The following is a 26,729-nucleotide window of genomic DNA, read 5'->3' on the forward strand; positions in this document are numbered from 1 at the left end:
GAGGTGTCAGATACATTAGATCACATAGTGTATATAATACACTCATCATCATCATTTAACAGTTTCAGTTTCCTGGGAACTGGTAATGAGTCTCTTGCACATTTTCCTGTCCAAATACACATGTTCACGGAGAACATCGTCCACTGTCCATCCTCTGGTCACTAGATCAGCCTTAATCAAGTCCATTCATTGGGTTCAAAGTCTTCCATGAGGTCTTTTCCCATCCACCTTTTTTTCCAAATTTATTTTTGCTGTTCTTGTTGGTTCCGTTCTCTTCACATGACCGTACCATCAAAGTCTAGATGTGCCAATTTGATCTAATAGGGATGACTTTATTCTGGCTTCTTTCCTCGCCTCCTCATTCCTTAACTTGTCCATCTTGGTCTTCTGGATGGTGGATCTAAGAAATTTCATCTCTGATGCTTACAGCCTGGATGATTCTCTTTTTTTGAGGGTACATGTTTCCATACCATAGGTCAATATTGGTATGAAATAGCTATTGAACATCATCAGTTTTGGAATCAAGTCATCCCATAAAAGTGATCTTGCTGCAAACAATAAATTATATACAAAAATCTTCATTGTGAATCAGTCTGTCCATTAGAGAAAACCATATCAAGATCCCTACAGTAGTTACAGAGATTAGCCATAGTAAACAGACAGAAAAACACAGCAGGAGACTTTAATTTATAATATCTAAAGATGTACAAGTATTGTACTATCTCAGGATTTGCTGGGCCAGTAATAAATACATATACAAATAAAATGAATATAAATGAATTTAACTTTTGCTGATATTTATTCATTGTAGTCAATGCATTTTATTTTTTTTAATCTGACCCATTATGGTTGTTGAACCTGTCACTGTGGCTAAAGTAGCAGTTGCTTTGTATTAATATTCCAACTAGTCACTTCATTATGCTTTCCAAAAACATTTATTTTTCCAAGCTGCTGAAGGGGCATCTTCAGATAGTTGATACTTATAGGCCCTGGTATAAAACATGTTGTGTCTTTAAATATTAATGACCTTCAGTGGCTTGAAAACTAGCTAATGAAAAAATTAATGTTTTTGAAAAGCATTATAAAATGAGTGGTTGCAGTATTAATATAAAGTACCTAGTAGCCAATATAGTCCACCTCTGTAGCTGAGTAGTCAGCATAGATGGCTGCTATATGGAGGACCCGGGTTAGATTCCTGGTACCGCCAAGGATTTTTCCTTGGTGGGAGGACTGGTATGGGGTGCACTCAGCCTCATGTTGCCAATTGAGGAACTACTTGACCAAGTAGTAGTGGCTTCATGGTCTGGAAAGTCTGCAAAATGACTGGGAGAGCAGTGTGCTGACCACATACCCCTCCATACTGCATCCACATGATGCCACAAGGCAGTGGATGATGCAGCAGCTAGTAGATATCCCTTGGGCCTTCATGGTCTGCCAATGGGCTTATTTAAAGTAGTCAGTATAGTAACCAAACAATGGAGGTAATTTGATTTTTAATATAAAAAATAATTTTATCATCTGAATTACCTAAGTCTTTGCTATTATGAAACAGTTATGCTGTTTGGTAAGTTTTAATGAATTAAAGCAGTGACAGCATATTACTGTATAGGCTGCCTCTATAAAACCTACCCAAGAATTTATGAAACTAGGGTAAAATATTCAAAAGAATCGTTCCTTTTCATAAATATTCCCACTATTTATACTACTATTCTATTCAAAACAATTGTCAATTAAATGAGTGTTATTTCAGTCATTCTGACCATTAAATGCAGATTCATCCTTCATTTTATGTCATAGACTAACATTTAATTGTTAAAATACTTGCTTTTGTACTGTATATTGTTACCAATACTGTGTTACTTATTTTAATAAATTTCTATGAAGAATATCCAAAAATCTTTCAGAATTTCAATAAAAAAACAATTTTTTCTAAGAACATTGTTTATACTATTTTAGTTTTAAGTTCCTAGGTAATACATGTGATTTCAGAAATTCATATTGACACTCTCTACTTGTTCTGTTTCAGACGGGGCCAAATCTATCAAAACTTAACCTTTCCTCTGTTCTCCTTAACCAACCCCCACACTCAATGCCATCTTCAGTCAGTCAGCCTGTTTCTATGTCATCTCTGGTGTCTGCAGTCCGATCTCCAATTCTCCAGCCTCCTACTCCAAACATTAGTGGACCAATCAGAAGGCGAATAAGTGATAAATCTGCTCTGTCACTTGCTGGAGGTTAGTTGCTACACTTATTTGATAAGATATTTTTGAAATGTAGGTTTCAAAAAGTAACAAAATATAGAAAGTAGGAAACTGAATTAAATGGTATTTATAGATGTAACACACATACAGGTACCTAGCAAAACAGTGGTGTGCATGAACAGAGACAGAAAGTCATTTCATAGTAGGTTTTGTCCCCTAGAGTGCAATGCCAGTACTTGCACAATGTTGACTTTCTTGTCAGATCTTGTGGCAGGTACACCTCACTTTCAAAAATAATGATGTATTTTGATTTACACTATTGTTCAGTTATCAGCCTAGAAAACTCCATGAAAAAATGAATAGTGTAGATGAATTGATTGTTATGCTGAAATAGTAGCTTCATTATTATAACCAATCAGCAGATATTTTTACTCTGACAAACTAGAACATTATAAAGACATTTATAACTGAGAAACTTTATGAGCTATGGATCAGTTTGCAGCTTCATTGTTAGTACATAAAAATACAGTACATAATATGCTGTACAGTCAAATTAATGTGACCACCTGTCAAAAGCACAAATAACCACCTTTGCAGTGTTGACTGCTGGGAGATATGCAGGAAGAGGGTCATTGAGATTCTGGAAGGTTTCAACAGTGATGTGGAGCCATACCAACTCCACTGCCATGGCCAACTGTGCTAGGTTTGTCAGTTGAGGATCCATGGTGTGAACAGCCTGATTGAGGTGGCTCCACAGATTCTTGATTGTATTGAAACCCGGAGAGTTTGGTGGCCAGAGAGTATGGTAAACTCATCTCAGAGCTCTTTGAGCCATGTATGTACACTAAAAGCTGTGTGACACATTGCATTGTCCTGCTGGTGAGTGCCATCATGACAAGGAAAAACAAACTCCATGTAGATGTGGACATATGAACATATTCCTCAAGGATAGATGCATAATTTTGCTGATATATTTCACCTTCCAGAATCTTGAGATCATCCAGGGAATGCCATGAAAACTTTCCCAGACAATAATGTATGCAAAGTATTTGTTTTCAGACATTTCATGCTACACATCCATCAGCCATCTCTCCAGTGTACCATGAAACATGATTTATCTGAAAAATACATCTGTCACCACTTAGTGGATGTCAACTTGCAATACTGGCATACAAACTCCAGCCTTCATCACCAATGAATAGCCATCAGCATGGGTACATGAACCAGGAGCCAACTGCAGAGGGCCATACGCAGCAGCATTTCCTGAAGAGTCTTGAAGAGGCACTGTTCATAGTTCTTTGGTTTATCTGGGTGGTCTGATGCTCAACCATCACACATCTGTCTCCAGTACACATCTCCACAGCTGTCATTCATCCCTGTCAACCTATGGCCCATGATACACCACAGTTGCTTTGGCACCAGTTATGGATAGTGCCATTTTGCCATGCACAGTATACTTTAACTATGGTGGCACATGAACATTTTACAGAATTAGCAATTTCAGAAAGGCTTCCACCCTTGGGCTGAAAGCCAATGATAATGCCCTTTCGAATGTCATATAAATCACTTCATTTCCACATTACTACAATGACTGCACTGTTTTCCATATCCCCGACACACTCTATATACCCTCCCCTATTAGTGCTGCGACCTGATTTCTGTGAGTGGTTGTTGCATGTTGACATTGAACATAGGCAGTGGTCACATTATTGTGACTGGACTGTGCAAATGCAGCACATATTGTTATGCAGTGTGCATTACTACAGAAATCTTAAAAGCTATTAACAACATCAATCATATCAAAGAATTATTTAGTGTTGTGTAATGAGATTTTTAGTAGCCTTGTGTGCAGCTTATCTTTAAAATATTTACTGCCTGGACTGAGCTGAAAGATTTACTTTATTAAGATTCTGAATTGATTCATATAGCGAGAATATAGTTTTCTTGATATTATGCACCTTCTTATATCCATACATGTCTGAAAGAACAGACACAATTTCAGTTCTGGAGCCATTATTAATAATTCGAGACACAAAGGAATGAATAACATTAGATTTTGGTGGTCATTGATTTAAATGAATGAGGAAAGTTGTAAACTTTTGCCGGACTGAGATTCAAACCCAGGTCTCCTGCTTACTCGGCATTTGCACTGACCACTGCGCCATCAGGACACAGTGGTCATCACAACTGCATGGCTAGGGTAGTGTATCTGCCTAGTAAGCAAGAGACCCAGGTTCGAATCATGGTCCAGCACATATTTTCAACTTTCCCTATTGATTTAATGTCGTTAATACCTTAGTGTCTTGATTTATTTTATCCAACTCAGCGTTATGTTGATCAACTTACTCCCTGACAACAAGCTCTGCAATAATGTTTTAACATAGCTTATCAAAATATAAATGGATAAATTCACTATTGTAAGTCTGATAAACAGAGGACGACAGTCTCCATATGGAAATTTTTCACAAATTAAACACACTTTAAAAAAAAAAATTCATTATTTGAAAGGAATGTTCCCATATAACCATGCTAATTATTTGTAATGCTGAAACAGTTAAAAATAGATACTCAAAAAATTGAACAGTTACCACATCACTTAGACTCCACATGAGGTATGATGGCTGGGATATTTTACACAGACGTAGTTGATATGTACTTCTCATTGGGGTTTGGAGTCAATATGCACATGTAAAATACTTACAGGTTTAGTTTCATGTGTCCCTTGATGATTCCAGTATGAGATTTTGTATTTTGTTTGGATTACATACGTCTCTATTAGGGTCAACCACATAAAAACAGATGGAGTATTTTTTTGTTGTTGTCAGATTAAGATCTGTAATTATACAATATGTGATAAGTAATTCATCAGCAGTGTGACTTATGACATATGTAATGAGATAAATAATCGATTCTTTTAGTGTAAAAAGAGTGTCAGGGCATAGGTACCTGTGGAATATCGGGACAGATTTCATCTAAGGAGTAGTATTTATTTTGACTGAAAGGAATTGTTTTGTTTTGTCCAAAGAAGTAATCACAGCTAATATGGACTTAAATACTGCATTAATCTCCTGCTTACAAATCCACATTTTGTTTGGTAAACAGTTGTATTTCATTGCATCATAGTCACTTGTACATCACTGAACATAGACGAAACTAACTGTTCACTCGCAAATCACATAATTCCTGTAGATTGTAATGAGGTGGTGTGCAAGCCTTGAGAGGGATTCAGTTACACTTGAGATGTGCACAAGAGTATGAAAACTAAGTGGAGTGTGAGGTCTGGGATAGCAACTTGAATTCATCTTATTCCAGTGGGAAGTACTGTTTTATTACTTTTGTTTTGTACTTTGAAACACCTGATATTTCCACTGCAACATGCATTACTGAAAGCTACACTGTTGTTGCTGTCTATTCTTCTTATGGTGTCATTATTATTGGATAAAGCATGGAGCATCAGCAGTTAATAGTAGTTTCATAATTATTTGTTCACTTTGAGTATATAACAACATGGGAACATTCCATCCATCAAAATATGTTCTTTGTCAAAATTATTTAAAGCAGCAGATTTAGCACACATAGGCAAGCCAAATGAACTGCACATGTCCCCAACACCTGCATGCATAGTTTTTCCATTACTTGAGTCATGTTAGTTGGTTGGTTTGGGTAGTAAAGGGACCAAACTCCAAACTGCTGGGTTATCATCAGTCCCTTGTTGTATGGCAGGTGTGTGTGTGGGGGGGGGGGGGGGGGGGGGGGGGTGAGGAGGGGAGGGGTGCATTTAATTTAGATTTATCTGTTTACCTAAAATGTTCAATGACAACAAATGACTCATTCAATCATTCAGAACAGTCTTCAGCAGTGTGCTTTTTAAGAGAGCAAGACCAAATTAATGTTAATGGCATCATCTCATGCTATTATATTGCAGAGCATGCTATCTTTAACTGTATGCTTAACCATATGTATATCATTCTCCCCCAATTGCTCTGTGCCTTATTCAACACTACTATCTAGAACTCACACAGAGAGATTCTTATGTTAGTCGTGTTCAAAAAGTAACAGGAATTTTGTAATTTTTCATTTTTTATTAGTCCAGTTTGCACAGTTGTTTCATTGTTGCATTGGTAAACATGCCTGAAGAGTATTCAGAGGATATCTTAATCACACTTGCATAAACCTGTCTTCAATTAACTCACATCGGAAAGTTCTGTAAAAGGTAGCAAGCTAAATATTTGGAGGAAATAGAAATAACCACATATTTGAGAAAACATCCTGACATTATTTTGAATGAACAGACCCAACCTAAAGAAACAAAAAATTGGAAATTTACTAATATTTTCATAAATTTTTTGTGGTGAAATATATTTCTTTATGTGGACATTCTGTTAACATGTATAATATACTTTAGAAATGAAATTACGGTATATATCTATCAAATAAGCAACTCAGTCAATATGTTTGGATGTTAAGCACATTGGTATTGACAAGCATGTGGGGGGAACATGTTGCAAAGGTCGGTGATGCGCCTGAAATGTGGGAGATTAAACAACAAAATATGTGTTTTTGAATCTTTGTTTTGAAAAGGGTGGAAGGAAGATTGGGTTTAATGCTCTGTCAACATTAAGTCATTATAGATGGAGCACAAGCTCAAATTGTGTCATGGATGGGGGAGGAAATTGGCTGTGCCCTTTTATCCTGGCATTTGCTTGGAGTGATTTAGGGAAATCATGGGAAACCTAAATCTGGATGGCCAGACATGTGTTTGAACTATCATCCTCCCTAATATCAGTTTCCTACATGCTATATTTAATTAATTGGAAATGTGGTAAAATATAGTTCAATAATGTGATGTTTGCCTATAAATTAGCAATTACAGGTAAGTGACAGTGACATGAATGAATCACCACTTCCTCTCAATATTACAAGTGCTTTGTTTTGCTTTTCCCATTTCCCTGTGCAATATGGCACTCTGGACAAAGCCTGACATCTAGTGCCAGTGCAGTTATTTGTTACTAAAGCAGCTCCTGAAGAATTGTTAAATTCTGATATTGTGTGACAATCGGATAGTGCATGGGCTTCCCTCTCAACACTTTGTGCGTAAAAAGTATGGCACGTACAGAACGTGCAGTGACTACTGGGCATTGAATGCCCAAATGGTACCTGACAGGTATCCAATTGTTAATATTCAACACTTTGCCCACTTGTTAGCTGGTACCTCCATATTTAGAATTATTGACTGTGAAAAGGCATATCTGCAGATTCCGATGGCACCAGAAGACATCTCCAAAACCACCGTCATTACTCCTTTTGGGCTGTATAAATTCCTGAACATGCCATTTGGATTAAAAAATGATGCCCAAATTTTCAGCATTTCATTGATTGGGTCCTCAGTCATTTTCCATTTTGCACCCTGTACTTAAACAATATACTGATTTTCGCTCTTCAGGTGAACAGCATGAAGAGCACTTGCACTTAATCTTCAGTCTGCTGAAGACATTCAGAAAGGGCATAAAAAGGGACAAATTCCAGCTATGCAAGCAGGAGGCTGTGTTCTTTGGCCACTTGATGATATGGGACGGAATCAGACTTACATAAGAATGTACAGGACTCATCACATGGACACCACACCCAACAATGTGTCATGAAGTTCATAAACTTCTTGGAGTGATAAACATTTATATGCATCACAGCTCAAATTGCAAATAAGCATACACCTCTAACTAATGCCTAGGCAGATAAAAATACTCAGGGTAAACAGCCTCTGCAGTGGATCCCAGAGATGTGACATGCATCTGACACTATCAGAAATTGCCTTCACAGAACCATTACTTGGCACACCATTCACCTTCCGAGCAGCTGTCCATAATGATAGACACCGACAAAACCACAGTCAGGTCAGTCCTGCATAAACAGTAGAGCACCAACAACAACTGCTCCAATTCTTTTCACAGAAACTCACCAAGCCCTAAAAAATGTGTCAGCTTATGACCATGGACTTTTGGCTCTGTACAAAGCCATGAGACACTTCTGTGAGGACACTGAGTGATGGCTGCTAACTACACTCCTGGAAATTGAAATAAGAACACCGTGAATTCATTGTCCCAGGAAGGGGTCAGATACATCACATGATCACACTGACAGAACCACAGGCACATAGACACAGGCAACAGAGCATGCACAATGTCGGCACTAGTACAGTGTATATCCACCTTTCGCAGCAATGCAGACTGCTATTCTCCCATGGAGACGATCGTAGAGATGCTGGATGTAGTCCTGTGGAACGGCTTGCCATGCCATTTCCACCTGGCGCCTCAGTTGGACTAGCGTTCGTGCTGGACGTGCAGACCGCGTGAGACGACGCTTCATCCAGTCCCAAACACGCTCAATGGGGGACAGATCCGGAGATCTTGCTGGCCAGGGTAGTTGACTTACACCTTCTAGAGCACGTTGGGTGGCATGGGATACATGCGGACGTGCATTGTCCTGTTGGAACAGCAAGTTCCCTTGCCGGTCTAGGAATGGTAGAACGATGGGTTCGATGACGGTTTGGATGTACCGTGCACTATTCAGTGTCCCCTCGACGATCACCAGTGGTGTACGGCCAGTGTAGGAGATCGCTCCCCACACCATGATGCCGGGTGTTGGCCCTGTGTGCCTCGGTCGTATGCAGTCCTCATTGTGGCGCTCACCTGCACGGCGCCAAACACGCATACGACCATCATTGGCACCAAGGCAGAAGCGACTCTCATCGCTGAAGACGACACGTCTCCATTCGTCCCTCCATTCACGCCTGTCGCGACACCACTTGAGGCGGGCTGCACGATGTTGGGGCGTGAGCGGATGACGGCCTAACGGTGTGCGGGACCGTAGCCCAGCTTCATGGAGACGGTTGCGAATGGTCCTCGCCGATACCCCAGGAGCAACAGTGTCCCTAATTTGCTGGGAAGTGGCGGTGCAGTCCCCTACGGCACTGCGTAGGATCCTACGGTCTTGGCGTGCATCCGTGCGTCGCTGCGGTCCGGTCCCAGGTCGACGGGCACGTGCACCTTCCACCGACCACTGGCGACAACATCGATGTACTGTGGAGCCCTCACGCCCCACGTGTTGAGCAATTCGGCGGTACGTCCACCCGGCCTCCCGCATGCCCACTATACGCCCTCGCTCAAAGTCCGTCAACTGCACATACGGTTCACGTCCACGCTGTCGCGGCATGCTACTAGTGTTAAAGACTGCGATGGAGCTCCGTATGCCACGGCAAACTGGCTGACACTGACGGCGGCGGTGCACAAATGCTGCGCAGCTAGCGCCATTCGACGGCCAACACCGTGGTTCCTGGTGTGTCCGCTGTGCCGTGCGTGTGATCATTGCTTGTACAGCCCTCTCGCAGTGTCCGGAGCAAGTATGGTGGGTCTGACACACCGGTGTCAATGTGTTCTTTTTTCCATTTCCAGGAGTGTATATTCACTGACCATCAACCACTGGCACACATAAAAAACAACCCCGGTAAGAACTACATTGTTTGCCACTTCTGTCATCTGAATTACATTTGGCAATTTCCTGTGGGAATTTGCCACATTAACAGTGGGTGCCAACTTTCTGTCTTGGATAAAGATGCTAAGTGCTACAATGTGCTTTAGTGAAATAGCGAAGGAACAAAAGTTGGGTCAACAAGGTAATAGTACTATTGGTGGAGATCAACACTGGGTTAACTGTGGAACCATTACAGATTCCTGGCACAGACACTGATGGTGTAGTACTTCCCAACACAGAGTGTGTCTGCTGGTGCCATTAATGTTCTGCAGTGCAATTTTTGACAACCTATGTAACCGTTGAATCAAAACACCTTCAGCCATCTAAATTTTCAGTTGTTATTTCATTTGAGCAACCAGTTTCAATGCTACATTACACGATCTTCAGGCTCCCTGACTGACATATAGGAAGAATTCCACCTCTGGTCCAGTCAAAATAGGAGTCAGCATTCAGTGACTGGTATCCATAGATTTATTCTTGACTCAGTGATTCCTTTGACCATCACTTGCCGACTGTTGGTCTGACAGTGATAGCTTGTCACAATCAGCAGCTTGTCATACTACCAAGTTAATCACAGAGCATTTTGTGTGGCCCATTGTTAAAACCAACTGCAAAAATGTTCACAGTAGTTGCAATGGCTGCCAGTGCAGCAAAGACGGGTGCCATGCCTACCCACAACACTGAAAATACAAAATTCCTAAAGGAAGACTACTACACCTGCACATGGATTTGGTGGGTCCACTATCAGAATCAAATTATTTTCACTATTTATTATCAACCATAGACAGAGTGGCACACTGGATGGAAGCAGTTCCACTTGTGGACATGACAGTATGACAGCCTTCCTAAAGATGTGGACTGCACATTTTAGCTGCTCCACATCGACAATCACTGACCGAGGCTGACACTTTGAGTCCTACCTGTTCATAGAGATATGCAAATTGGGTAATGTCCAACAGTTTTGAACTACGGCGTACCACCCTCTGAGTAATGGCCTTGTTGAACGCTGCACTGCACTGCACTCTTAAGGCTGCTCTCACATGTCATTCCACGCAGTGGACAGTGTTGCTGGGCCTGCATACTGCCTACATAAAAGATTTTCAGTTTACTTAGCAGACATTTTGTGTGGCAAATGCCTGGGTCTGCCCTCTGATTTTCTGACTACTCTGTCCCAAGTTCTGACCAACGGTGAGTTACCAGAATTAGTAACAGTGGTGAAAGGGTGCAACAACATATCGCTCATATCCGTAGAGCCCCTCCTCAGGTGCAGCTAATATTTGTCCACGAGGCATTGAAGGACTGTGGGTGTATCATGCTGCATGATGACACTATATGGGCAATCCTACAACAGTCACACTCTGGACTTCATAAAGTGCTACAGTGTGATTATTACACATTCATAATATTATTGAATGGCAAGCCCTTGACGACTGAAACTGGTTTGAGTTGTTGTGCGAGATGGCCTCAGATCTACCTCTCATACACTATCCACTGGATTTCATCTCAGTTCTTGTCCCCCAGTGCTTGAAACAATGCTGACTATGCCCCTCACTCACATTACAACTGGGCTTTCAGGACTCAGCTCTACCTGCCTCAGTACCTACAGGAATAATGGTACCATTACCTCCACCTTACCTAGCACTGGTACTCCTTACTGGAGGGGAATGGGGACAATAGCCTGAAAAGACTGATGTTACATCTGAAGTCAGAGACTAAAGAACGAAATGTGTGTGTCTTTATATCTTTGTTTTAAGTCATTTGTTCAGTCTATTCATTCTATCTGTCTTAAGCTCACGACATATTTCGGTATTTTTGCATTGTCATGTAGTGACTCCTGAGCAATTTGCATTTGACACTGTCTTGTTCAAAATTCAACAATTTAGAGACAATTGGTGTCTGGTATTTGTGCTAATAAAATGTTGTAATTTTGTAGCAACAATATGCAAGTGTTATTGCACCTACTTATGTGAATCGAATTTCTCACAAGTACATAATATCCCAAATTAATATGCTGATTAAAACTGTCATGTAATTTGATAATTATATAACTGTTATTGGCGAATGTCTTTGGTATGTTCTAAGAGGCTAAGGCAAGTTAAGTTACATTAGAAATAGCAGTCACATTAATGAAATACTATACATGAGAGATAAATATATTTTGAAAGATTGCCTTCTGTAATGCTGATGCTGCTTATGATGAGCATGCACCCAATACTAGTCTGGCAAATTCCCAATACCGGTACAGTGTTAATCATATCAGATATTCAATGTGTTGAAGCTGTCAAAAAGGTTAGATGTGCTTTGGCAGTGAAAAATGGAGCAGAGAATTTGTGTTAAATTTTGCTATTAAATAGAATGAAATGCAGTCAATATTGCTTTTTGAGTTTGCTATGAGTAAAACAAGATTTTTGAGAGGCATAAGTGTATTGAAGAAGACCTCGAAGATGGTGAAGATGACAAGCACCCTGGTTGCCACAGCACATTATCAGCCAATGGAAGCCTGGAAAAAGTGAAAGAAATAATTAAGAACAGTCACCAAATCACAATCAGAGCAGTCATCAATGATGCTGAAATATCGGTCACCTCACGCTATGAAATTTTTTGGATGTTTTGGGTATGAAATGTGTTGCAGCAAAATTTGTCTCAAAATTGTTGAATTTTGAACAAGACAGTGGCAAATGCAAATTGCTCAGGAGTCACTACATGACAATGCAAAAATACTGAAATGTGTCATCAGTGGCAGTGAATCATGGGTTTATGGATATGATGTCAACACTAAGGCTTGGTTGTTCCACTGAAATCATTGTGGATTGCCAACACTGAGAAAAGCTTGACAAGTACAGTCAAATGTGAAAGTTAGACTGATCACCCAGAACATTGTAACCACTGACCCACTATTGATATAAACCCATCCAGGTGATAGCACTGGCACCTGGTGAGGAATGACTGTTAGTCAGACACACATACGGTGCACATAGTATCAGTGAGCATGCTGTCCATGTATAGAATGGAGAAAATGCACAGTCTATCTGACCGAGGGCTGATTGTGATGGCCCAGAGGCCATGAGCGTTTCAGAAACTAAACAACTTTTTTGGCGTTTGAGGAGTGCTGTGGTGAGTGTCTTTAACATGTCAAGAAACCGAAGTGAAACCACATCCAGACGTCGTGTTGGATGTCATAATCTGGGCAGACTGGTAAAACAGGACAGGCAGTGAACTGTGACAGAACTTATCTCAGACTTTAATGCTTAGCAGAGAACAAGTGTGTCTGAACACACAGTGCACCAAACATTCGTAACGATGGGCCTCTGCAGCTGATGACCTATGCGTGTGCCAATGTTAACACCACAACATTGCAACTATGACTGAAATGGGCATGTGACCATCAGCACTGGGCAATGGTGCAGTGGCAGAGTGTTGCACAGTCTGACGAATCCCTATACCTTATTCATCATGTCGATGGGAGGTTGCAGATCTGTCCCCTACCAGGGGAACAGCTCCTCGACCCCAGTACTGCGGGTCAGAGACAAGCTGGCGCAGCTCCATTATTCTCTGGGGAACGTTCATGTGGGCATCCGTGAGTCCAGTGTAGCTCGTGCAAGGCACCGTGATGACCAAGGAGTATTGTACACTGGTTGCAGACCACGTACACCCCTTCATGACAATCATGTTTTCTGAAGGCCGTGGCATTTTTCAACAAGATAATGCACTGTGTCACAACACCAGGAGTGTGATGAAGTGGTTCAAGGAACACTGTGGTGAGTTCCAATTGATGTGCTGGCCCCCCAACTCACCAGATATGAACTTGATCGAACACATCTGGGATGAGATTGAACGTGGCATCAGAGCTCATCGTCCCCCTCCCTAGAATTTATGGGAATTAGGTGACTTGTGTGTGCACGTTGGTGTCAGCTCCCTCCAGTGACCTATCAAGGCCTCATTGCTTCCATGCCATGATGTGTTGCCATTGTTATCCATGCCAAACATGGCCACACCTGCTATTAGGTAGGTGGTCATAATGTTCTGGCTGATCACTGTGTTCTTAAATTTTAACAGCATAGTGTAACATGAGTTCTTGCCACCAGCTCAACTGATCAATAAATATACTACTTTCAAGTTGAACACTGTTTGTGTGAAGCAATCTGAAAAAATTCTTGATTTGCGATGAAAAAATTCATGGCCTTTGCACCACGATAATGAACCTGCTCACACTTTGTTGCCTGTTCATGGACTTTTGGCAAAATACAATACTGCAATGACACCTCTGTCTCCATATTCACCAGATATTGCACAATGTGACTTTTTTGTTCCTAAAAATAAAGAAACCTTGAAAGGTTCTTTACCTTATAAGCAAGATGCGATTAAAAATACATCACTGAGAGAGCTACAAGGTATCCCAAAGATCAAGTTCCAAGAGTATTCTGAGGATTGGTTAAATTGCTGGCATAAGTGAATAATATCTAATGGAGACAATTTTGAAGCAGATAACATTGATGTAGATGGAAAAAACATTCTTTCCAAAAAACAAACAAAAAAACTCTTATTTTATGATCACACCACTTACTTGTCTTTACTCACTAAGCAAGAGATAACTTATGTAGGCAATACTTGATTTTCTGCATTGATATTTTATGATACTTGATCAAAATTAAAAGTTGTTTAACCAGCAGCTTGTTGGTTCTTTGAACATTAATCAGATTTACCTGTAATTGCCTCATTATGCACATGCTTTTTTTGTATCATCTTCAGTGATATTAGATTGTTTATTTGTCCACAAGTGACTAATTATTTACTTAGCATATGGCTTACAGAATTATGGTTTACAAGTACATACATTAAATTGTACAAAGTAAGATAATATGAAACAGTAAATGTATATGCCACTTCCCATCACAGTTGTATATACAAAGACTCCAAATGCTACAGGTCATGTGTCTGCAAAGTCTTTCTAAGTATCTGTGAATTTTATTTTTAGGCAGTCATCCAAAATGTGATCCAGTGTTTGTTCCAATATTCCACAGTCACATTGAACACCATCTATCATTCTCCATTTATGTAGTGTTGCTTTGGTCATGACATGACCAGTTGTGATATGGTTCAGGAGATCCATATTTTTCTTGCTAGGTTCACTCCTGGGGGTTAGGTGGTCAGATCTGTTTTACCTGTCTTCTCATGATGATGGAAAGATGTCCACTGATGTCTCCATTCTTCTCTCAGGTCATAGCTTCCTGGAGTAAGTTGGCCATTGTTTGCCTGGATTGGTTCTTTAGATATTAGTCACATGCATGGTAAATTGTTCAGTGTGTCATGAATTGGTAAGTCTCTGGATTTTTTGAGTTTCATTATTCATGTGTTATTGTTTGTTGTCATCAGAGATTGGTGGAGCAGTACTGATGAGTACTAACTGTCAGGGTATTGGTGTGCATTTAAGAGTTCCTGTCATGATCCTCATTGTGTCATTTAGATGGATACGTATTTTGTGGACATAGCCACTTCTACTTCAAACAGGAGAATACTATTTGGTGACAGGATACATCATAAAACAGAAGTCAGCTCATTCCATCTAATGAACAGAAAGACAAAGAACTAAATGTAATCTTCCACAATAATAAATTATATGTAGTTGATGACTCATCTATTTAGGTGTGACTCTCAACAGATCACTGACAGTTAGGAAACACCTAGGACTAACAGGACAAAAGCTAAAATCAAGATATAATATATTAAGGAAACTCACGTGCTAACTAGGGATCTAATGCAAACGAATGACTAATAAACTGAGACCATGAGATCACATTAGTGCTCATATGATGACTGTGTTTATCAGTTACTGAACAGCTGATAAATTAGTTTACAGGAATAAGAGAACTAGTTTAGGACTAAGGAATTGGTAACTGCATTGTTGGTTGAATTGCCTATGCTCATGTATGGAACAAGAGCTTACTTCAGTATTAAATGTGTTTCAGATAAGAATATTTGTCTTACTGTCTCCCTAGATGCCATTGATATAAGGCACTCTGCCTGCTGGTTTGCTTTCTTCCTTCTTCTGATTTCCGTATTTACTGAAAACAAAAAGTTCAAATTGGCAGTTGGATAATTTGAAGCTGAGGATTATGTATCTGGTGGAATAAGATTTCCTTTATATAAATAACTAATAAATAGGCTATTTTTTGCATCAAAATCACATTTCAAGGTAGAAAATAATAGTGTGAATTGCAAAAATTAGTTTTCCTTGTTTATTGAATGTTATTCAATGAACTGTGGATGAAGCCTGACCAGCAGGCATTACACGCAATGAGCAAAACTAATAATGCATTGAAAATGGCTAGCTTCTAGCTGAAATCTAGATCTGCCAATAAAATTTAAAAAGGACGACTGATTGCTGAAAATCTATAATTTACAACTCCGCTATTGCCAAACATTGTGTGAGGGAGTACCCAAAAGAAACCAAACTTATTTATTGGTGGGAAAAGCTTCTGTAGCACCACATTTTGCCACTAGGAGTGCATAGAGCATATATTCCAGAGTCTGTAAGCTGCGTGCTGTCACTGAAGAAGGTCAGGACTAGTTTTGGCAGAGTTTATAGTGACAACTGTTATGTGTGATTGTCATTTTTGCAGTGGGTGATTTTTGTGAACAGCATGTGGTGGTAAAATTCTGTTGTTTACTCAGAAAAACTGGAATAGAATCTCTGGAAATGTTAAAAACAGCATACAAGGACAGCGGTAATGGGAAAACTCAAGTTTTTGCATGGTTTTCTGATTTCAAAAATGGTGAAATGTCAATTGACGACAAACCTCAGTCTGGTCGTCCTTCCATGGCACAAACACATGAGAGAGAATGTTGAAAACATTCATGCAGTCATCAGCGAAGATCAATGATGGACCATTAAAGAAATTGAAGCACTTTTTGGTGTGACTTGGAGTTCAGTGTAACAAATTGTGACAGAGGATTTGGGAATGAAAGTGGTGGCTGCCAAATTTGTGCCATGACTGCTGACTGCTGGGGGGAAAAAAAAAAAAAAAACAAGCACATGTGGAAGCATGCTATGCTTTGAAAGAAGAGTCCCAAAATGATCCAAACTTTTTTTGAAATATTATCATAGGTGACAAAATTTGGTGCTATGCTTACAATCCAGAATCAAAGCAACAATCAAGTCAGCGGAAGACTTCAAGTTCACCTCATCCCAAGAAAGCTCATCAGGTAAAATCAAGCATTAAAACAATGCTGATTTGCTGTTTTTTTTTTCGATGTGAGAGGAGTTGTCCATTCAGAGTTTGTTCCACAGGGTCAGAAAGTCAATCAGGCTTTCATCTTTGAAGTTTTAAAAAGAGTGCACAACAGTGTGCACTGGAAGAGGCCTGATTTGTATCAGTTAGGTATCTGGTTTTTACATCATGACAATGCTGATGCTCACATAGCCCTGTCGGTACAACAATTCTTGACCAAAAATTGTATGATCCATGTTCCTAACCCCCCATGCTAACTTGATGTTGCCCCATGTGGCTTTTTCGTTTCCTAGAGTGAAAGGAGACATGAAAGGAAACTGTTTTGCTGATGTTACTGAGGTGAAGAAAAAAAATTATGGAGGTGCTGTCAAGCACCAGAAAAGATGAATTTAAACAATGTTTTGAAGAATAGTTAGACAAGTTTATTAGTGCAAGTGGATAGTACTTTGAAGGGGATTGAGAGTTTGTGCTTAAAATGTGAATAAATAAGTTAAAAAAAATAAAAAATCAGTTTATTTTGGGTACTGCTTGCATTTCCATTGGACATTGAATGAAGAAAAATGATTGTAACCACAGCACCATCATTTTGGAACTCCATTATTAAAGAACCCATGGAAATATGCCTGGCAGATAATCTGATGAATTGTGATAGTGGCTACCAGCTGGACAATGTGTGGAATCCTATCATCTCCACAGTTTGCTCAAACTGAAGATACAGAGTGTACCAACAGCCAGTGGCAAGTAGCAACATGGAAGACAGCTGAGTTCTGCAGTTCCACCACCAAGAATGCTGCCACCATGTAGTGTGGCCCATCTGTCAACATGATTTTGACATGTGTGTGGTGCACTATATCTTTTAAATGGAAGACATCATTATTAATCATTGATGGCTCACCTGAGGATGACTGTTGATGACTGTTAGGTCCCTAGTTAAAATATAGTGGAATGTACTGAATGACAACTTTGTTTGAAAATACAAAACACTTTTCTTGTCTTGTGACCATATAAAACAAGATATATTTTGTTCCCCATACACATTTCATTTAAAACACTGCATTACCCACATGTAATGGCAGACTTAAATTAGCTGAAGGCATTAAATTCCTAAATTCAAAGACAATGCAAAACCCTCTGGTAAGTCAATTGTTGAAACTTCCTGGCAGATTAAAACTGTGTGCCGGGCTGAGACTCAGGACCTTTTCCTTTCGCGGGCAAGTGCTCTAGCAACTGAGCTACCCAAGCACGACTCACGCCCCATCCTCACAGGTTTACTTCTGCCAGTACCTCATCTCCTACCTTCCAAACTTTACAGAAGCTCTCCTGCGAACCTTGCAGAACTAGCACTCCTGAAAGAAAGGATATTGCGAAGACATGGCTTAGCCACAGCCTAGGGGATGTTTCCAGAATGAGATTTTCACTCTGCAGCAGAGTGTGCGCTGATATGAAACTTTGGCAGTCATTTCAATGTATTGTTATTAGTCAAACCAGTCTTTCATGTACTGGTAAGTGCAACCAGTTTATCTGTCTTTATTGTTGTGTGAGACTTTCAGGTTTTAGTTTTACTGTAAATTTTATGTAATTCCATTCAGCAGATAATCATAGTAATGAAATTATAGAAAACCTACCCTCATCTAAATTATAACACATAGGCAAGAGTATCAGTTGAGAGAGTCCTTGCAAGGCACAACTAAAATTGGAATGACATTCAGAATTGCACAACACCATTATAACAGCCTGTCCTGTACGTGTATATTACTAAAATTAATTTCTCATGAAAACCTCTCTTCTTTCTTTCTGTGCTACTTACTTCCTGGCTGCTGTCCTTCATGTAGGGCTACCATATATGCTGGAACGTGCAGGACTTGATGTTCAACAAGGTAAAGAGAAGATTGTCTATATTTTCTTCACTGTATCATTGATTAAATCATGTTCCAGTGTACTTAATTGTAACAAAAGTAATAGGATGTCATTCCTATTGCTTGTGTAATATCTTCAAGGGTCCATTCTATTTGCCTCTGAATTTTATGTGTCACACATGGTCTGTGAATATGAGTTTAGTTTGTCTCAATAACCAAAATCAAACTTAATACTTAATGGAAGGGTGTATGTATTGAAGACAATTAATTTTTTGTGTTTTCTTATGAGTTTTGAGTATTGTATTTGTGGAATTTATAAACTACTTTCCTTAAAATTAATAATTCCATTTTATGAGTTTCATTTAATGCTACTGTTAATTCATAGAATTTATTTAAAATATTGGGAACAAAAAAATGTGAGATAATATCACATAGTATGTAAGCAACTGAAAGAAACTTAACTAATATGAAATTATCTTCATCATACGTCACATTACTAACAAATAACAGCCAATACATTTGCATGAAAACTTAACTGCTTCCCTCTCTACCACTCTCATCGCCCTGTTACTGACACTCTCTCTCTCTCTCTCTCTCTCTCTCTCTCTCTCTCTCTCTCACACACACACACACACACACACACACACACACACACACAGAGTTTTCTCACAATAACATTAATTTTTAACATTGCATTTAACAGTTTTGCATTTTATAACTAATTGAGATGTAAACTTATTAATGTGTTGTTATCAATAGGTAACATAGTGATGTTTATGAATGATAAAGAATGTGAAAAATTGTGTGTATTGACTTTTGGATATTAAAATTGAGGGGTTTGGTGCAAGGAGGAGGCAGCTCCACACACTAGTTCCAGAGAAATCCAACAGATGGAGCTGCCTGTACTCTGAGTTTGCATGAAAATGGAGGCAGCTCTCGCTCTGGGAGCTGCCTCGTTCTTCCCCAAATGATAGCAGGAAGGAGGTTATGTTATGTATTCAGCAGACCAGTGTAAACATTGTGCGTTCTCTGTGAGAGGTATTTTTTATCAAGCTTACTATCTATTTTGTGACTTCATCATCTTTTGGTTTCACGGTTTCTGTCAATATGAGTCAATCAGAACAGGAAGGACTGTTTAGTTGTAACTCTTCAGAAAACTATGAGCCAGGTGAAGATGGGATGTCTACTGATTCAGAAGAAGATTCAAGAAGCAGAGAAATAGTTGTTGGACGACTCAAGAGCAAGAATGGGTTGCACAGGGAACAATGGGAATGGAACATAAGAAAACAGTGGAAGGTTGACAGAAAGCAGTACAAGAGCACAAGTGGAAAGAACCTGCCTCACCCGACTGCAGGTATGATTGCAGTTGCAGACGCAAGTGTTTCACTGAATTCAACATTGAGGCAAGGCATCATATTAATTATACTTTTAATGGCCTAACAACTATGTACACCCATGATGTGTATTTGGCTGGTTGCATAAAAGGTTTACCTGTTAAAATAAATAGGCCAAAAAGTGGAACAGGAGAGCCCAGGGCATTTTCAAATGTTAATACTGTTTGAGTTGGTGAGAGTAATGCAAGAGTCTGTAAAAAAGTGGAAAACATCACAAAGCAATTTTCTTTTGAAGGAGCTATCACACCAAAACCAGATGGTAGGGGAAAGCATAATACAAGATGCAACAAAATTCCAGATGAAACTGTGTAAAAGGTTCATTGTCACTTTGACAGTTTTCCTAGGTGAGAATTGCATTACAGTCAACGAGACAATGGCAGTAGACAGTACTCGATTGCCAACCTCCTTATCAAAGAAATGCATCTTTTGTAGATGAAGAAGCACTCTGAATCTCCAGTAGAATATGATTTTTACTTTCAGTCCTTCAAGATACACTTCCACATCATATCTGCGCCCCCAAGATTGGACACGTGTCAAAAGTGTGACAACATACAAAAGGAACTCAGTGCCTCTTCTATCTCAGATAAGAGACATAAGGAGCCCCAGATGCCATGCTACTTCATCAAAGTTGGGTGGATTCGTTTTATCGGCAGATTAAAGACACTTGCACAATGTAATAATGACACCGAGATGTTGTGCTTCAACTACGAACAAAACAGGCACTTCCCCAAAGTTCCTTCTGGGGGCGCAGTTTATAAATGCCAATTGTGGGTCTATAACTTTGTGATTTCATCTGGTAAGACTGGAATACATCATTTTTATCTCTATGATGAAACCATCGGAAAAAAGATGCCCAATGAGCCAATCAGTTTTACACATCACTACATCAAGCACATTCTAACAGGTGATATCAAAATACTTTACCAATTTTCTGATAACTGTGTCTCACAGAATAAAAATCATTCATTAATGCAGTACCTGTTTTACCTTGTGCAAAGTGGCTGCCTTACAAAGATCGTTCACCAATTCCCAGAACCGGGCCACAGCTTTATGCCATGCGACAGAGCATTCAGTAACATAGAAAAGTGTTTGAGGAAGGCAGAAAGAGTTTTTCTTCCAGTTGACTATGCTTGCATTATCAGAAGAACCAGCCCCAAATTTCATGTCACTGAAGTGAACCAGGGATTTATTTTCAACTTTGTTGACAAGTTGAAGAACTTTTATTTAAACAACCCTTATGTATCATTATTAAACAAGAATAGAGGAAAATATTTAATCAGTACAAAATATTCCTCTATGAACAGCCATACATTGGTAAAGGGATTATTCGAGGCAGTGTGACTGTAGGGATGACTGTCTTCAATAATGCACAACTTTGCAACAAAGGACTTGCGAGTCTCATAACAATGGACCACCTTCGTCAAGCTTATGGTTGTCTCCTCCTGCTTAAAGACCAAAAGTTTAAAGATGTCAAAGAGCTGGTCAGAAAGTATATTGGGCAAAACGAAATGTGGCTTTACAACCAGGCGATGTCAGATGCTTCAAACGATCCAGAGGAGACCGAGGGAAAGCTAGAAGACTGAAGAAGAACTGTACATATTGATGTATTATGCCAATAATGTTGTACTTTCTTTATTAATAAATGTTTTTCAAACTGAAATATGGTTAATTATGGGAAAAATCGTTCTACAAAGAGTTTTTAATTCACTTTGGAGCAAAATGGAGGCAGCTCCAAAATTCAAAACTCCAGTGTATGTACCTGAGTGTGTGCATTTGTGTGTAGTCTGGTCAGTAGTGTTAGATACCCCATAACCTAACACAAAGCTGACTATTTTTTTTTTTTTTTTTTTTTGGTTTTGGTGAAAATTAAATTAATTTTTTTTTTAATTTGCCACAAAATGGGAAAAGTGGAGCTGCCTCCTTCTTGCACCAAACCCTTCAATTTCTAATTCACAACTGAAGAAAGAAGAAATGTGTAAAGTGTAGTCACATTTTACCACATTTTTCATCTTTCTGTCTTCTGTTTCTATGTTTTTTGTTTGCATCTGCATATAATGATATTTGATCCGCTGACACACATTTCAGTTACAACATTTATTTGTTTTTCAGATACCCATTATTTTAAGGTTTGGGGTTTTGTATAAGCTTACTGTTTTCTCTAAAAACTTTTTTTGGGTATCATCACACAATTTTTAACATTTTGTTAAATTTGAATAGAAAACTGAAACTCAGGCTCTTCCAATGAATTTTGTCTGAGGACGTACATCAGGACACGATTTCTTACTTTCATACTTTCAGAGCTGCTGGATGAAATATTCGTGAAATTTGTCTGATATGAAATTATTCTGTTTAGAAGTGTCACACTTGAAACAGTAATTATGTTTCAAAGATAAATATCCAGAAGATCCAAGTCAACTTTCATGGACTGTGTCAGAATTATAACCACTGAGTACCACAATGCAAGTGAACAATCATGTACAGCCCATTGTGCTGAAAAATGTTGTTTGTTACTATTTCTATTTTACTCATCTTCCACTGAAGATTTATATGATATTGAATTTTTCACGTGTTCAATAAAGGAAATTATAAAGTGCTATGTACAAACAATACACAAGTTTCATATTTCATAATGCATAATCACAAAACTAAAAGAAATATTCAGATTAAATTCACTGCAGAATACATGTATTATGTTGGGCATAATAACAAACAAATATATGGTATGGCCTATATATGGAAAAAATAGAAGTGGATCACATCTCACACAATGCCAAATCCCACCATTCTTTCCATTGCCATAACAAGAAAGTGAGTGAAATTTTGGAACTGGTGAACATCAAGGAGGGGTTTTATCTTCTACCTCATTAGGTGAAAATGGCAGCAGGTTGATTCTTATGTGACTAATGTACTTTGAACTCTAAGACCAAAGTGACTGCAAGGATGAATGTTTTTCTTTTACTGAATCTGATGAAAAATAACTGTTGCCACAGTGCATTGTTAAATCATTTCTGTTTATTTTTTATAGTTGCTTACTGTGATGGATCTTGGACAGAATTAGCCTCATATTATGACTACTATTATGAGAGCAAAGGGAACTGATGTTTAATAAAAATTGACAATTGGTTCCATAATCCTGGTGGATTTTAGAATTTTCTGAGTATTCTGCCATGGCGAGATCAATAAAAAGTTCAGTTAAGAAAGTTTCTGCTCTAAATTAAAATTCTTCTTTGGGAGCTACTGGAAAAATATCATGAGCATTGCACCACCTGCTACCAGCAGATGACATGACAGTGCTGTGAGCAGGCAGCGAATAATTATTTTTGTAACAAAGACAATAAACATCTTTTAGGTCCCTCGCAATGTGCAGACCAAAATTATCCTCTTGGAGTAGAGGTCTGGAACATGTTGAGAGCTAGCTGTTGCTTTGAACTCTACAACTTTTCTGATCTAAGAATAGTTGTTGACATTACCTGCAATTCAGAGTAGATGGGATCATCCATAATTTGCAGTGATTTTCACTTAGGGTACTGACATGGTATGACACTGATTCTGGGTAATATACTCTAGAGATGGTCTACACTGTGAGACTGTGATTTGTTCTCAGCTTATTCCTGAATTTGTATGTTTATCAACACATTGTGAGTTCTGCAGGCTGCATTCATATTAACAAAAATAAATCTTGTGCCTCATTTTGAACTATGTAACTTGGTTAAATATTTCCCTGTGGAAGTAATGAGAACATCAATTTCTCATATAGTATTTACTGCTGCATTCAGTGGCAAACAACATTCAGTACTTCCATGTCATCTCAGGCATATACATAACCATGGCCATTTAGTAGGTGCTTCTCAACTGTTCATACGCTGTTATTCTATAATCTCATTAGACAAGATATCATACTCTGTTGTGAATATTCAGTAAATATATCACCTTGAAGCTCCCATAAGTGCATAATTTTCAAACATATTTGTGTTTATATTATTCAACAGAATATCTTTTTGTAGCTTGTATACAAGGACTTAGGTCTCTCTTTTGTGATATTCACTGTTGTGCCTTCATCATTGTACTAGTTTTTAAGTAAGAAGGGAGTATATAACTTGCAAGGAACGTTACTGTAGCTACAGTAATATAAATTTTATTAAAAAAATCGTCATATTTGTCAGTTTACTAATTACAACAATGATGAATGCCATTATGGAATAAGCTTCAAAGCTTGAGAGGTACACATCTGAATCTCAGAACTTTGATTCACACAATACTTTCAGTAGTTTTCATAAAGCTTGTGCCCTGGAAATCTGACTACTAATGGCAAAATTTTATAAATAGCATTGTCCATGGTAGAAGATTAAAGTCTTGCATAAAAAATTAATATTATTTGCATGTACTACAGGTGTTTTTTGTGTTGCTTTTGTAAACAGAGTCCACAGAAGCAGTTTAGACATTGTGTATAAATTACTTGCACATGGTATCCATGAGTGATTGATATGCTAGAAGATGCATGAAGCAGTGATCCAAACAACTGTCAGTATTTAGCGGGGGGTTTATTACTCACTGGAAGATAATCTGGTAGCATTATCCATAATTTAGACCATTAGGACTTCTCAGTGGTTCCACATTAGTTGTTAGTTGTCATTGAAGGTTTAAGCTATCTGAATTTTTAACATTTGCCAGCCATGAAGAGCAAGAGGAAGCCTTACCACTACTAGAAATGTTACCTGATATTTAAAATAGATAATTTTTTGATGTCAACTAACTTTGTTTTTTTGTCATTAATGCACAACCATCACTGCATCTATTTACAGCTGTGTCTACAGAATTGAACAGTATCAATTTTTGTATATTATCTTTGGTAATTAATTCTTTTAATAAGTGAGCACTGTCTCAGAATTTGAATTACAGTAGAGAAATTTCTAATGGTAAACATACTCAAACACTGGTTTGAATGCTCTGAGAAATTATTATGTCAAAGAGCAGTCACATCAGTCACTATTTGGTGTTTATCACTTTCAGTACAACAATTACTTTTTGCTTCCAATCTTTTCTATCCCATTCTAGATTTTCCTGAGTTCCTCGAATCATGTGTTTACACCTCTTTGGGGTCTTAGTACGTATCTTAATGTCAGTCCAAAATTTGTGACACCAAGTCCTTTACACCAAAATTGTGAAGATTTGTTCTCCTGTGTGTGTCACAGATACACAAGATTTCCATTTCCTCCAATGCCAAAGTAAACTTATTTATGTGTGTGGAACATCACAATCAAACAATACTACACTTCTAAAACTAATAATAATAACAATTATTATTATTATTATCATTATTATTGGGTTGAGTTATAGATCCATTTGTCATTTTTCATCATTTGAATGTTGAGTTGTGAGATGTTAACTTGTAATGTCCTGTAGCATCTAAGAGACCTCAAATTTTTTTTTCTTTTCTTAAAAACCCACCTAACTCAGGCAATGTCCCTTAAGATTCTCTTATATTTTAACATGTACAGATAAGGTGGTAACTTTTCTATACTCTGATATTTCAGAAATTCAGAGAAACAGAGAATTTTACAAGAATGCTGATGTGCGACCTCCATTTACATATGCATCGTTAATACGACAGGTAAGTCTAACACTTTGTTTTGTGTATGATTCCTGAAGTTTAAAGAAATCTGCTATCACAAAGGTAAACCAACCACTAGCATGAGTTATTAAAAATCCTGAATATAAAGTGAATAATTTCCATTGACATTCAATAAATTGTCACTTACAGAATTTAAAAAATCTTCAATAATGTCTGATGTTACTATTTTCTTATTTCAGTCCATCATTGAGTCACCAGACAAACAACTTACGTTAAATGAGATCTACAATTGGTTTCAGAATACTTTCTGCTACTTTCGTCGTAATGCAGCAACGTGGAAGGTAAAGTAACACATTTTTACTATAACATTAAGTACTCAAAAAACGGCAACTGTGTGTGTATTTGCTCTGTTCCTCTTTGTGAAAGTTTATCACTTTTGTTGCAGGTTAAATGAATATAACATTTGTTCAAATATTGGTAACAATACGTTAATAATCACGTAATTGCAATTACTGAAAATATTAACTATGTAGTATTAATACCTTATCCCAGTAGCGTTGCTGTATGTGATGTGATGTGATGTGAGTGAGTGTGTGTGTGTGTGTGTGTGTGTGTGTGTGTGTGTGTGTGTGTGTGTGTGAGAGAGAGAGAGAGAGAGAGAGAGAGAGAGAGAGAGAGAGAGAGAGAGAGAGAGTGAGTGTGTGTGTGAGTGAGTGAGTTATGTCTTGTATCTTTTCTTCATTGCCATCTTTCTTCCATCCATTTGTAGGAGCTTTTTCATGTGTAGAAAACTAGTAGAACAAAAAACACAGTCTGATTTTGTGTGTGAAGTAGAATCATCAATAGTACTTACCACAGCCTCTTACCTATGCTTCTTTTTTTCTTTCCTTCATTAATCGTCCATTACACCATATACATGGCAGCATAGGATTCGAGAAATGTCTTATGTA

At 38.4% G+C, this 26,729-nt stretch overlaps 1 protein-coding gene across 6 annotated transcripts in view; it reads left to right on the top strand.

Annotated features, from left to right (window-relative positions):
- Nucleotides 1–26,729, top strand: part of LOC124722869 (forkhead box protein P1) — a 205,635-nt gene that overhangs the window by 67,611 nt on the left and 111,295 nt on the right. For 5 of the 6 annotated variants that reach the window (XR_007006455.1, XM_047248001.1, XM_047248003.1 and 2 more), the window contains exons 7-10: nucleotides 2,027–2,234; nucleotides 18,790–18,834; nucleotides 25,742–25,818; nucleotides 26,019–26,120. Coding sequence is in view for 5 of the 6 variants with exons in the window: in XM_047248001.1 (XP_047103957.1) it covers nucleotides 2,027–2,234; nucleotides 18,790–18,834; nucleotides 25,742–25,818; nucleotides 26,019–26,120 (432 nt within the window). In the remaining variant the exon portion in view is untranslated. The remainder of the gene's footprint in view (nucleotides 1–2,026; nucleotides 2,235–18,789; nucleotides 18,835–25,741; nucleotides 25,819–26,018; nucleotides 26,121–26,729) is intronic. The other variant, XM_047248004.1, reaches the window with a different exon arrangement.

The sequence above is a fragment of the Schistocerca piceifrons genome, chromosome X (assembly GCF_021461385.2).
Source record: "Schistocerca piceifrons isolate TAMUIC-IGC-003096 chromosome X, iqSchPice1.1, whole genome shotgun sequence".
Classification (NCBI taxonomy): Eukaryota; Metazoa; Arthropoda; class Insecta; order Orthoptera; family Acrididae; genus Schistocerca; species Schistocerca piceifrons.